The sequence below is a fragment of the Malaclemys terrapin genome, chromosome 5 (assembly GCF_027887155.1).
Source record: "Malaclemys terrapin pileata isolate rMalTer1 chromosome 5, rMalTer1.hap1, whole genome shotgun sequence".
Lineage (NCBI taxonomy): Eukaryota > Metazoa > Chordata > Testudines > Emydidae > Malaclemys > Malaclemys terrapin.
This window is the reverse complement of record NC_071509.1, coordinates 80,375,471-80,389,850: the sequence shown is the minus strand read 5'-3', so window position 1 is coordinate 80,389,850 and position 14,380 is coordinate 80,375,471. Positions and strand designations below refer to the sequence as shown.

Sequence of the window (14,380 nt, the reverse complement as noted above, 5' to 3'; positions counted from 1 at the left end):
CAAGGGGTACTTTTCAATGGTGCTGCAAGCACTTGTGGATCACAAGGGACGTTTCACCAACATCAACGCGGGCTGGGCGGGAAGGGTTCATGACGCTCGCGTCTTCAGGAACACTACTCTGTTTAAAGGGCTGCAGCAAGGGACTTACTTTCCGGACCAGAAAATAACCGTTGGGGATGTTGAAATGCCCATAGTTATTCTTGGGGACCCAGCCTACCCCTTAATGCCATGGCTTATGAAGCCGTACACAGGCAGCCTGGACAGGAGTCAGGAGCTGTTTAACTACAGGCTAAGCAAGTGCAGAATGGGGGTAGAATGTGCATTTGGCCGTTTAAAAGGTCGCTGGCGTTCATTATTGACTCGCTCTGACCTCAGCCAAAGAAATCTCCCCATTGTTATTTCTGCTTGCTGTGTGCTCCACAATCTCTGTGAAAGTAAGGGGGAGACCTTTATGGCGGGGTGGGAGGCTGAGGCAAATCGCCTGGCTGCTGATTACGCGCAGCCAGACACCAGGGCGATTAGAAGATCACACCATGAAGCGCTGTGCATCAGAGAAGCTTTGAAAACCAGTTTCATGGCTGGCCAGGCTACCGTGTGAAATATCTGTTTGTTTCTCCTTCATGAAAACCCTCCCCCTTTACTGACTGATTTTCTGTAAGGAACCCACCCTGCCCCTTCCCCCATCTTTCTTTCAAACCAAATAAAGTCACTATCATTTAAAAATCATTTATTCTTTATTAATAGATTAGAAAAAGAGGGAGGGAACCCGGGTGGTATTTGGGAGGAGGATTGCTGGGAAGGAAAAAGCCACAAAGAAAAGGTTAAAAAAATGACAGCCTTTTGCTTGGGCTGTCTACTGGGGTGGAATGGGAAGGTGTACGGAGCCTCCCCCCCCGCGTTCTTACACGTCTGGGTGAGGAGGATACGGAACATGGGGAGGGGGGAGGGTGGAACAGGGGCTGAAGCGGCAGTCTGTTTTCCAGCAGCCGTTCCTGAACCTCCACCAGACGCCGGAGCAGCCCCAGCGTTGCATCCTTCATCCTCTGGTCTTCCTGCCGCCATCTCTCATCTCGATCGTCCCTCCTCTCCTCACGTTGGTCCCTCCTCTCCTCACGTTGGTCCCTCCTCTCCTCACGTTGGTCCCTCCTCTCCTCACGTTCACTGACTTCTTTCCTATACTTTGAAACTGTTTCCTTCCACTCATTCAGATGAGCTCTGTCACTCCTGCTGGATTGCATAATTTCAGAAAACATGTCCTCCCGCGTCTTCTTCTTACGACGCCTTATCTGTGATAACCTTCGGGATGGAGGAGGGAGGCTTGAGGAATTTGCAGCTGCTGTAGGGAGGGGAAAAAAGAGAGAATTGTTTTAAAAGCTACATTTTGCAGAACAATGCTTATACTCTTTCACGGTGACCAACACTGTTCACATTACATAGCACATGTGATTTCTGTGCAAGGTTGCATTTTGCCTCTTAATGCTGAGTGCCTGTGGCTTTGCTGCTAGAGATCACAGGTCTGGGCAACAGAATTCGGCTTGCATGCGGCCATGGTAAGCCATTGTTTTACAGCTTCTGCACCCTCCTTTCCCACATACCAAGCATAGCCTGTAGAGTGCTGCAGAAGCCTGGCCAATCTCAGCCAGTTGGGGGGGGGCAGTGTGGGGGGGCTTGTCTGGGCCCCTTCAGGCAAGTAGAGTGCTGCGGTTTTTCTGTTAACATTCAGCAGCACCAGAAAACAAACTAACACCCCCCCGCCATGAATTCTCTGGGATGATCATGGTACCCCTCCCCCCACCGCGTGGCTGGTATCAGGGAAGATCCCTGCAGGCACCAAACTACCCCCCCCCCCCCCCCCCGCCACCGACCCCCCCCCCCCCTCGCCATGAATTCTCTGGGATGATCACGGTACCCTCCCCCCACCGCGTGGCTGGTAACAGGGAAGATCCCTGCTAGCCAAACGTGAAAAACTCAGGGCCAATTTCCCATCTGCGCTTGGCTAACTGCAGGGAAGGATTTATTTTCCGCCACAGGCAAACAGCCCAGTAGGAACGGCCACCTCTGTCCCCTTAATTAAGTTCCCGTATTTCAACCAGGTTACCAGGAGTGATATCACTCTCCTGAGGATTACACAACAAGATAAAGAACGGATGTTGCTTGAATGCCAGCAAACACCGGGACCATACGCTGCCAGGCTTTGTCAGGCAATGATACCAGATTACTTGCTGCAAGCATGGCGTGGTCAAGTGTCCTACCATGGAGGAGGGAATAAGGATGCACTGCCCAGAAACCTTCTGGCAAGGCTTTCGGAGTACCTCCAGGAGAGCTTCATGGAGATGTCCCTGGAGGATTTCCGCTCCATCCCCATACACGTTAACAGACTTTTCCAGTAGCTACAGACTTTTCCAGTAGCTGAACTGACCGCGAATGCAAAGTCAGGCAAAGTAATCATTAAAAACCGTTTGCTTTTAAAACAAGTTTTATATTTTAAAAGGTAAACTCACCTGAGGTCCCTTCCATGGGGTCAGAGTCTTGGGTACTGGCTTGGGAGGGTACTTCAGTCAGGGTGATAAAAAGATCCTGGCTGTTGGGGAGAATGGAGTGCTGTGTGCTCTCTGCAAGCTCATCCTCCTCCTCCTCCTCCTCCTCTACCCCATCGGCAGAATCCTCAGGCGTCGAGACTATCCCCGACCCAGAATCCACGAACAAAGGTGGGGTAGTGGTGGCAGCCCCCCCCTAGAATTGCATGCAGCTCGGCGTAGTAGCGGCATGTCCGCGGCTCTGACCCGGAGCGACCGTTTGCCTCCTTTGTTTTTTGATAGGCTTGTCTGAGCTCCTTGACCTTCACGCGGCACTGCTCAGAGTCCCTATTGTGGCCTCTCTCCATCATGCCCTTGGAAATTTTTTCAAAAGTTTTTGCATTTCGTCTTTTAGAACGAAGTTCTGTAAGCACTGAATCCTCTCCCCATACAGCGATCAGATCCAGTACCTCCCTCACGGTCCATGCTGGTGCTCTTTTTCGATTATCAGCCTGCATGGTTACCTGTGCTGATGAGGTATCTGTGGTCACCTGTGCTCTCCACGCTGGGCAAACAGGAAATGAAGTTCAAATGTTCGCGGGGCTTTTCCTGTCTACCTGGCCAGTGCATCCGAGTTCGGATTGCTGTCCAGAGCGGTCACAATGATGCACTGTGGGATAGCTCCCGGAGGCCAATACCATCGAATTGCGGCCACACTAACCCTAATTCGAATTGCTAAAATCGATTTTGGCGCTACTCCGCTCGTTGGGGTGGAGTACAGAAATCGATTTAAAGGGCCCTTTACATCGAATTAAATGGCGTCGTTGTGTGGACGGTTACAGGGTTAATTCGAATTAAAGCTGATAAATCCGAATTAAAGTCGTAGTGTAGACCAGGCCTTGGATTCTAAGTATAAAATCTATTGTCTTCCACATGCACAGCATTTAGTTGTAAATTTCATGAAACAAGGGTAACCTCAAAAGCTCTCAACACATTCACTGAATCCTCACATAAAATATGTACAAGCAAACTGAAGCATGATAACAAGCTGAGCAAATTAGGTCCAGTGACCTACTATTCAGTTTAGAGTGAGGTATGAAATAACCTCACCATCTGGGTTATGTGATGCAACACACTTATGTATAAACTTACTGTCTTATCTCCTATGGAGTCTGAGTCAGGGTGTAAGTAGTACAAAATGTAAGTAATACAAAATGATAGATTTGTTTAGTCATATGATAAATCACAAACAGGCTTAGGTTTGATGTTTCATTTGTTCTCATGAGTTTTGTGTGAGGTTACTCTGGAGTCTTGGAATTTCACAACCACACGTACGTAACATTACCAGACTGTGTGTGTGGACGGTCCACTGAATTGCATGGGTGAATTGCAAGGAGGTGTGTGTGTGGCGTTGTGTGCACGCATGTGCTTGCTGATCTTAATATCAAAATTCAGCAGATAAGCTACACTTACCTATCCCAAGCTAACTAATTTTACTGATCACCTGAAACATGAACTGTAATGGGAAGGTTAATGAGGATTGCAATTCTCCCTGCAAAAGTAAAATGAGAATTTGCAACCTCTTTTGCAATTGAAAAGGGTTATCAGGATTTACCAATTAAATTAAGAAAAGCCTTTAACTCTCTGTGGGATAGCTGGGTCTGTCACATGAAAGCAATAGACTGCCAAAAACCTCTGAATATTTTGGCACCTTAAAATTGCTTGTCAATTTGTTTGTTCCTAATTTGACAGTCACTAAAAATAGTCCTGTAGGCTGCTTCTACTAATGAAGAAATTAAAGCATCTCTGATATAAAAGTCATTAGTACATTTTTTGCTTATTTGATGTTTTTCATTTTTTATTTAGTTTACAATCAGAAACTGAGAGTTTTCATTGTTTTTATAACATTATGAAGAAAATATTGAAATGTCAGTACTACAGTGTATTAGAGTAAGATAGGTAAAGGAAAATTAAATACTATAGAAGTTACTTGAAAGAAGTAAACTTCGGGGAGGTTTATATGTATGATGCCTTTTGGATAGTTTGAATGGCATTTTAAAACGACTCAGGAAGTTCAAAGTTACAGTACCTGCTATCTTAACAATAACCAATGCACTTTTTCACAGCCAGCAATCAGCTGAAGATCTTGCAAGAGTACCTGTTAATTCTACCAGCAATATCTTGAATAGGCTGTTGCTCACTTATGATCCCAGGATAAGGCCAAATTTCAAAGGTTTGTCACATATAAAAGAAATTTTCTACCTTTTCAACTTATTAACATTTCTTCTTCTATTTTTTATTTTTTTATTCACATGCACAGAATCTCTGGAAACTAGATTTCTGGAAAGATTCAGGATAAAATTTCTGAAAAGGGGTGAAACTGCTGAAAGATATTTACTCTTTTTAGCCGATGGATAGATAGCATATGCATATTTCGTGCTGCTAACACATGGAGTGTTTTTAGGGATTTTTTTAATTAATACCTTTTAAAAATTAAATGATATGGTTTTATTTAGTATTTGAATACTGTTTTCAAGGCAATGTATTTTTAAAATATTAAACAGTTTTAATTTTTTTTAAAACCGGTTCTTGTGATCATGAAAATACTACAGAATATAGGCCCTTCCATGTTAGTATTTCTAAAGCACACAGAAGTTATAATTCCCTTAAATCTGTGCTAAGTCCTGTTGCTGCATTTTGGAAATTAATGTGGTTCATATGCTTAAGTACATGCCCTCAGCAGCTATCACTTCTGTACTGTTATAATAATGACAGGAGTATATATCCTCTAAATAATATGTGATAATTCTCACAGCTGCATCTTAAGTTTTCCAGGAATGAGATTTTTTCTAAAAAAAACAATTTTTATTACACTACTTAAACTGCAGCTTGTGAGTGTGGCTTTTGCCACAGTAAAAATCACTTATAAATTTGCATGTGTACGTATATAATTGTAATGCAACTACATATATAGTATGAAGAAAACTAGTCTGGAAAGCTATAATCTTGATTGTGCTTCTGAGGAGAGTGCTACAGATATGCCGTTACCACCTTGTCCTCAAGATAAAGACTTTTCCTCTTCCAAATGGGAAACAGTTCTTCAGATAGATCTACTCAACTCACTTTATAAAACTATTAACCCCGCCCCCCAATTTCAAATACTATATCTTACCTCAGAAGAAACTTCACCCCTTTTTTGTTCACTATGGAAGCTTACTCAATTATTTTCAACACTAGGCATTGTCACAGGGATTGCATATCCACCTAATAGGCTACTTGATATTCAGCAATAGGTAGACATATAGCCCAAAATCTTATTGTCAATATTTGATTCCTTCTCTCCCACCCACTCCCATCACTGGCAGTCCAGAATGAATCAGGACTGAAGAAGAAAGAGGAGAAATGTTACATCATGTCAGAGGGAGGCGATGGGGGAAGAAGAATATCTTCTGACAAGTGATTTACCCACATTAAAATATTTCTCAAGCATGACTGATTTACTTGGCTTGCACATAGACCTGGCATAAATCTGCAAGATACTGAGCACCCTCAATGATACTGAAGGCATTTGGAGTTGAGGGCACTTAGCCACTTGCAGGAGGGGCTTAGCGTGACATAGTCTCAAGCCTGCACATAAGGCAGAATCTACACTTTCACCAGTCAGTCTTAGCAGCATGAATTGGAACAATATTAATTAAATAAAATGTATATTAGATTCTGAATCTGAATGTTTCCCATGCTGTCAGACCTTATTTAGGACACAAACAAGATTCTACCATCCCTGTCCATCATGCTGGTTGCTGGAAAGGCTACCTCGTTGTGTCGACCTCTCTCTCAACCCAACCTAGAGGACCAAAGGACTGTTTTTCATCTGGTCCCTCTCTATCCTTTGACCATCCATCATGGGTGACCTCACCAGGAATTAAAACTCCCGCCAGCATAGCTCTCAGGGTCATTGGAACACACAAGCTGCCCCGACATGTCAAGTTGTAGTCTCCAGGGAAGAGTATATAAGAGCAACCTTCAGGTTCAGTTAAATTATGCTGTGCTGCAGACGAAGAAGCTGCAAAGGGCCAGTTTTATACCCCACCACAACCACCAACCCCTTTACATGCTCATACCAGACTTGCACAAAGAACAGTTGGTCTGGAGAATTTAAGCAAATATGACAGTATAAGTCACAAATCAGTGAAGAGAGTCGAAAGTATATGTCTTTCCTCTGTATGTATGTTGTCTGTATCCATTACACTATATACAGGGGCTGGTACTAGATTGTGAGCTTTGTGATAACACACAAGCATTACATTTGCAAAAGATTCCAATTTACTGTTCATGTAGCATTTTAAGCTTAGATATGTGGGCTAAGGAATTTTTCTAGTTTCTTATCACCGGAATGAAAATAATTTTCATTTTAATGGGAGCAGGATTGGACACCATATCTTTAACCCAGTAAATGTATATTAGAAGATAAAAAGATACTAATGGCCTGATTCTTATCTATATTTCAGTGCCAAAGCAGTGTTAAGTGCATTTAAAAGGGGCCCTAAAGTGGGTGTAATTCAATGTAAGGACCCTTTACATTGCCAGAATGGTATAAATAGTCACTAGTTCACAAGAGAATCAGGCCCTAAACCTTACAGTTTGGATTTTCTATTTTTTTTTCCTTTAGGAATTCCAGTCGATGTAACAGTCAACATTTTCATTAACAGCTTTGGATCAATCCAAGAGACAACGATGGTAAGTGTGTAATTTGAATATTTGCATACAAAATTTCTAAGTTAAACTAAATTAAATCTACTCATCCACAAAGAGGATTGTATCTTGTTCATAAATTGCGAGAGGTTTTATTATCTGATGGATTCAAGTCCTAAAAAATTAAAAATGTGGCTTCTGAGAAGTGTGAAATGTGGTTCTTCCTTGCTTAAGATATTGAACTCAGCAATGTGTTAGTTTGTATTAGTGTGAGGTCAATGACCTCCCTGAAAGCCAGCTTTGTCACTTATGCAGTCTTAAGGTAAATGTTTAGTCCATAAATGAGACGCAAAGAAAGGTGACCATGCCAAGAGCGGAAGGATGTGTAGTGTACAAATTCTTAATTTTCCAGGCACCTGAAGATATGAGTAAGCACAGTGGAGGAATGTAAAGAAATGCAATATCAATTCACAGTTGATCACACTTATACCCATATTTGTTACCCAGGATGAGTGAAGGTAAATTGATTATTGATAAAAGACAGATAGTAATGATTGGGAATTCCCTACTACAGTAAGTCATTTTGGTAGTTTTTCTGAGTGCCAGGGTGAGAAGCATTTTCTTATGGTCATAAAAGTTGAGGAATATTCAGTAGCTTAGTCCTTGTTGGACCCAATGACATTAGCAGAAGTAGTGTGAAAGACTTGCATTTAAATTTGGAATTTGGTTTAGGAAGGGGGAGTCTAAATTTAAAGCTTTTCCATTTGTCACAGTCTGTTCCAGTCTTTTGCTCCCTCCCCTCCCTGGCCCCATCCCACTGTTTGGATTCATATTCAGTAGTCAGCAAATGCCCAGGCCAACTATTGGGTATCAGGTCAAATACAAATAACCTACATTCATCACACCCCTGTGTGTGCATCCTATATTGCATTGGCTTCTCTTGTTGCCGTATTGCATTATTTACTCTCTCTCTCTGCATTACTGTTTTTCAGGTTTTTCCTTCACACTGAATATCTACTTTGGGATTATTTTCCCCCAGAGATATTAACCTGCTTTTTTCAAGACTAATCTAAATTGTGTTTTTTGCTCATTTTTTAAATCCCTTTAAGTCCCTTTTGTATTATATCTCTGTCCTCACTGATGTTTGAAACTCTTCCCAATTTCCTACAGGACTGCAATGTCATCTGTGAATTTCATTACTATGACATTATTTCCTCTCCTGTATCACTCAGGAAGATTTCATTTAATCAAACCGGATGTAACACAAATACTTGTGGTAATCCACCGGATTCCTCCCCCAACTCAGTCCTGCTATTTTCAGTTATCATTAGCTTAGTCATTCAGCAGGAATTGATCTGAGAATACATTTTAGGAGACACAGTATCAAATACTTTATTAGGGCCTAAATACCCTGTCATATATCTACTGTTTTCCTTACATCCAGTTTTGTGGCTCTTTAAAAAAAAAAAATCAAGTTTGTCTGGCAAGAGCTTTCCTTTATTAAATCCTCACTGCGTATTAATCATGGCTCCACTATCTGAAGCCACGATTCTTAAATATATGCCAAAAGTTAGGCTCCTCAATCCATATTCAAACATCTAATTAAATAATGATCTGTTCTGAAGCCCTTTGAATTCACTGGAAATCTTTCCAATGACTTCAGTGGGCTTTGGATCAAGTCCTTCGTTACCTGGTTTTTCAAAGGTTCTGAGCACCGACCAGCTCCCTTGGGAGATCAGCAGTTTTGAAAATCAGTCCATTTACTTCAGGCTCTGATTTAGGAAAACGTCCCTGTTAAGGACAGTATGTAAGCATATGGACTACAATATAAATGTTAAATAATAATAGTAAAAGCCCCTTTTGATGTCAGTGGACTTAAACGTGCTTAAAATTAAGGACACACATCGGTGCTGTCCTAAGACAATTTCAATGGGATTGCTCAAGTGCTTAAAGTTAAGCATGCGTATAAGTGTTTGCAGTGGACTGACACCAACAGTTAGAAAAATGTTTCATTTTTCTTTCGTTTGTTGTTTATTCTGTGGGTATTACTTCTCTGCTCTGTTTTCTTCTTTGACAATGTAGTGCCATATTGTTAACATACCATCTAACCAACTGGAGCATGTGCTGCAGTTTACACTTACCAGGTCGTTGATGTAAATGTGAAATCCACATGGGCCCTGCCTGATATCCTGTTGCCTGAAATACATATATATTGTAGAAATATAAAACCACACTCTGTCCTCCTTTACACACATGTGACACCATTGGTGTCATTGGGGCTGCACAGATGTGAGTGAGGGCAGAATTTGACTCATATTATTTTAATTTAACATGGTTAATCTTGAGAAACAAAGCATTTATGTAACCTAACTTTATGTATCTTTTAGCTAATTCCTTTAAAACCAAGACAATTGTGTGCTGAAGAATGATCAGCTGTATCCATTAGAGGAAAACCACAAAATCTAAATTGATCTTTTTTTCATTTTGGAGCCTGCATGTTTTTTTGTTTTTGTTTTTTTTCTGTTTTGTTGTTTTGTGGTTAGATTAATACACACTTGCAAATTCTTCTAATCAGGATTACAGAGTTAACATCTTCCTAAGACAAAAGTGGAATGACCCCAGACTTAAATTGCCCAATGACTGGAGGGGTTCAGATACACTGACAGTGGATCCTACAATGTTTAAATGTCTGTGGAAACCAGACTTGTTCTTTGCAAATGAAAAGAACGCCAACTTCCATGATGTCACTCAAGAAAATATTCTTCTATTTATATTTCGGGATGGAGATGTTCTAGTCAGTATGAGGTATTGTGTTATTTTTAATTGTAAATATTTACTGTTGGTTTTATTTAAATAATCTTCAATAAGTTATTTGGTGTAGGACATACATCTCGCTTTGCAGGTTAGTAATATGTATAATTTACAAAGATAATCATTGGTAGAACTTTCAGCTGATATTGATATTAAAAATGCATAAAAATAAATCAGAGTGAATTCTCATAAAACTACAGATTCTAAAGCATATTGATTGATATTTTGGCTAGTATGAAAAATTCTGAAGCTTAGGTATGTATTAGATCATTTTAAGATACCAAATGTAGGTAAAATAAGATTTTACAAAATGGAATAAAGATCTTAGTGAGATAGTTGGCCAAATTCAGCAAAACCCTGGTGAAACTGATAATAATTAGGGTCTTTCAGAGTAAGTGATACAATTTTCAGACCACATTAGATGCCCCTTAAATTAATAAGAATTTGATTTATAGCTACTAACAATTGCTGCAGCCAGAGGCAGAAAATGAAAAAAAACTATATGTAGGGGATTGTCCATTGGTCTGTAAATGTAGCAGGAAAATACTGATTTGGGTCAGTGTAATAATGGATATAAGTTTTTCAGTGGATCTAAATATTTTTTTTATTAGAAGACTATCTTACAAATACAATGACACTTTTTATTGAGGATTGAGTTAGTGGTAAAAGACATACAACAGAAACAATGTTCCATAGTATAGTTAAATACAGAGGCTTGCAACCTTATTAAAACTACTGACCAATGGGGAATCCCCCCCACCACACACACATACAAACTACCTGGCTCTAGTGTGGGTTTCACCTGGCATCAGTGGTCCTGGGTTCTACAAACCTGAGGGTGAATATGGGAGCAATGCCCCCTTTATTCCCTCAGGCCTGTCTGGAGACCCTGGCTGGAAGTCAGAGTCCCAACCCATTCCTCTCCTCCACACAAGAAGTAGAAGAGATGAGGAGAGACATATGCTGCATGAGACATAGAGGCAAGTCCATCACTATGCAGTGTTGTCCATGAGGCTCATGCCCAAGCAGCCCATTGGGTTACAGAGACCTCACTTCAAAAGTTGCAATGAATGTAATTTCAATTCCCCAAGTAAACCTTTCAGATGCCGGATGAAGGTGAAAAAACCCACAGAACAGTTTGCCATTTTTCCATATGGGAAAACAAAAATCCCTTCCAGACCCCAAACAAAATTCGGCAACCAGCTTCGTACCTGGCATCGTGAGATCTAGCTCTCTACACAAAAGTGGGCCTGGAAAAGAGCCTAAACTGGCTACTTGCCAACAGCAAGCAGAAACAATCCTCCTCCAGTCCAGCAGGTGAGAGCCAATCAGCTGGCTTATCCTGACCCCCTACTGCTGTTCAGTGGAGCAGGAGCAGACAGGACATGGTCCTCCCCCTTTTCCTCCACAGCCTGTCCCTTTAAAAACAGGACATCTGGTCACCCTACTCCTGGACCTATCAAAGACACATCCTGACTAGTGAGTTGAGCATTTTTTCTTTCAAAATGTTATCCATTAAAACCTTATTGCACTATTTTTAAACCATACAGAATTTAGCCGACAAAATACATGAATAAATTTTGAATTATGTTTGTTCGATACCTCAGTATTTTGGAATCAGACTCTGTGACAAAAGAAAACTATTGAGGCTCTACTCTATACATTCTTGTTATTTTTGTACTTCTTTAAATGTAAAGCAATATATATATATATCTTACTCTACTTTTGTTACTTGCAAAACAGTTCAAATTGTGTCTAAGATCTATTTTTCCATTTTCAGATTATCCGTTACTCTGTCATGCCCTTTGGACTTGACCTTGTTTCCTATGGATACACAGCGTTGCAAGATGCAATTGGAGAGCTGTATGTAAATCAGTCTATGCATAAAAATAGTTACCTTCTAGGCAGGCCTGAAAATCAAACAAGAAATATATTATATATGTTGTTCAGTGTAAACATTTCTTAATGAATTTTAAAATTAATATTCCATGATCATTACAAATTTAAATTTATGGTTCTTTCCTACAAAAATTTCTAATTTTTATGGCACCATTTGTTCTAGATTTAGTTTTTTGCTAACAAACACATAATGACACTGTTTAGCATTTCTGAAGACATTTAAAATCAGGACATAAATATAATTTGGAAAAATGAATTAGTAGTTCCCTCAGGTAGTTTTAACTTACATGACAACCACTTCCTCTGCAGAATATTTTGGGATAAATTAGCTCTTGTATTATTGAGTGTAAATCTACTGAATTAAATAGGTCTGCCCCTGTTTATAATAGGTTTGAATTAGGTTTTATACTTTTAATTAATACTGGGCTCAATCCTACAGTCCTTTGAGTCCCAAAACCCTGATATCCGTGGAAGTTTGCCTGAGAAAAACTTCAATACAAGGCCCATTAGCAGCATTAAAGATATCATATTTACTCAAGGAAGAAGTATTCATGAACAGTTTTCTCCACTTTATTAGAAACACTGACCTTTCTTTAATACCAGATGTGCTAAATTCAAACTGGTGAGGAGGAGGAATTGATTATCACCCTCTCCCTTCAGTGATAGTGTGATTTAAGCTTTTGCCCTTTTTTATTCAACTAGCAACAGTAAGAAGTTAGCTCATGGACTTCATTTCCTTCCAGTTCCAACAGTGGGGATGCTTTCTTGTTTCACTTATTTGTTACCTATAAGATGTTTTGTTTTACTTAATTACTTGACTAATGGAACTTCCAAAACCAAGTTGTTTCTTACCTAGTGTCAGTCTTTTTTAAAAAAGGTCACCATCTGGAAAAAAAATCATGAAATTCACTAAATTAAATGGATTTGACTATGTGCTTATGCTCTTGAATTCTAGAGCAATCTTATTAATGTGTCCCTGATGGAAGGTCTCTGGATACATTTTTCCCAATGGTATGCATTTAGGCATTATTCTGACCTCAGATTGAATACACCCATGTCACAAAATATTGGCATAATATGTGTATTTAAAAAAAGCCCCCGTCTCCATGTTAAACTGTAACTCTAACAATCTACTAGAACAGCTATGTATATCATCCAAACCTTTGCTTAAACATACCAAAATGGAGCACAGTTTACTAAAAATGGTGTAATAAAGCCACAAACTGCATACATAGAAACATCACAGTGATTGGAAAAAGCTTTAAAATGGTATTGGGGATCATATCAGGAACCCTTGATTCCAGTCACCCAGGTGCATATCACTTGAGCTAAAGGAAAATGTCTGGTAACTAGTGAAGGATTACAGTTAAGAGCTCTGTTTTAGTGGGCTACCCACTAGATGAGAAGAGAGCTATATATAGTAGGAGGTCTTTATTTACATACAGACTCTCGGGCTTTAAGGATTTAATGAGTGATGGGTTTTTTTTAGATACATCTTCTGAACAATAAATCCCACCCAGGCTTTACTTTAGATCATACAGATCAAATGTTTTAAAGTTGTCTTGGCTTCCAGCAGTCAAGAAAGATTTGGATTCTAGGGTGGGTTAATCACTTGCTGTTTTGAAAGTTTAAAAATTATGGGCCAAATTCTCTTCTCTTCTCTTCGTCTTGTTCTACTCAGGTGAGACAAAGGAATCTGGCCATAGTGGACTAACTGGGAATGCCCCAGTGTAATGGGGGCACTCAGCTCTCCCTGCAAACCCAGCTCAAGGAAATGCAGTCAGAAACAAACTCTGGTTATCCCTCAAGTTCCTTTGAGCAGAGGCACACCTGTCCTTAATCCTCTGATCCCAACCAGGAACTTACCTGCTAAGGCCCTGTAGCTCCTTTTATCTGAGCCTGCTGGGTTCTTATTGGCTTCTTCCATGAGGCTTGTCTAGGCAGGCCTGGAGGACCCACCTTTGCTGCTGCTTTCCTGTCACGTCTCTGCTTTCTGGGGTGGGGTACAGTAGAACCGCTGGGCCTCTGTTAGGTAGCTGCAAAGGCCAGGTAAGCCCTGTCACACCCCATTAAGGAGGATCTCTCAGCAGGAATGAAGCCAGCAGATCTGGCTCCTTTGCCGACTTTCCCCTTACCTCTGTGTAGAGGACAAAGAAAGGCACTTTGGGTGCAGTTCCAGTCCACCAGTTCTTAACTGGCAGGTGATAACTTACACAGCTGCATATGGCAGCTGTACTTCAGAATAGGGGAGCCGTAACCAGATCTCAGCAAAGAGAGACTCTCCCGCAATATTTCTTTCTCTCATTCCAAAGTCTCTAGTAACCTTTATGTAATTTGAGATAGTAATTACACTGAATAGTCTGAGTTGGAGAGGCTTTGAACACTCATAGCTCCTGCTGACGATAATGGAAGTTGTGGACATTCTCTCAGAACCAAGCCCTATGTTGTGTTTTTGGGGGGCT

General features: G+C 40.5%; 2 protein-coding genes across 3 annotated transcripts in view; one reads left to right on the top strand and one right to left on the bottom strand.

Annotated features, from left to right (window-relative positions):
• Positions 1-14,380, top strand: part of GLRB (glycine receptor beta) — a 78,111-nt gene that overhangs the window by 23,915 nt on the left and 39,816 nt on the right. For both annotated transcript variants that reach the window (XM_054029323.1, XM_054029322.1), the window contains exons 3-6: positions 4,643-4,749; positions 7,186-7,253; positions 9,784-10,013; positions 11,800-11,882. In XM_054029323.1, coding sequence (XP_053885298.1) covers positions 4,643-4,749; positions 7,186-7,253; positions 9,784-10,013; positions 11,800-11,882 — 488 coding nt within the window. The remainder of the gene's footprint in view (positions 1-4,642; positions 4,750-7,185; positions 7,254-9,783; positions 10,014-11,799; positions 11,883-14,380) is intronic.
• On the bottom strand, positions 776-2,544 carry LOC128837787 (GRB10-interacting GYF protein 2-like). Its single transcript, XM_054029324.1, has 2 exons — positions 2,502-2,544; positions 776-1,336 (listed from the first exon to the last, which is right to left on the bottom strand). Exons 1-2 carry the CDS (start codon positions 2,515-2,517, stop codon positions 822-824), a joined length of 531 nt encoding a protein of 176 aa, XP_053885299.1. The 5' UTR covers positions 2,518-2,544; the 3' UTR covers positions 776-821.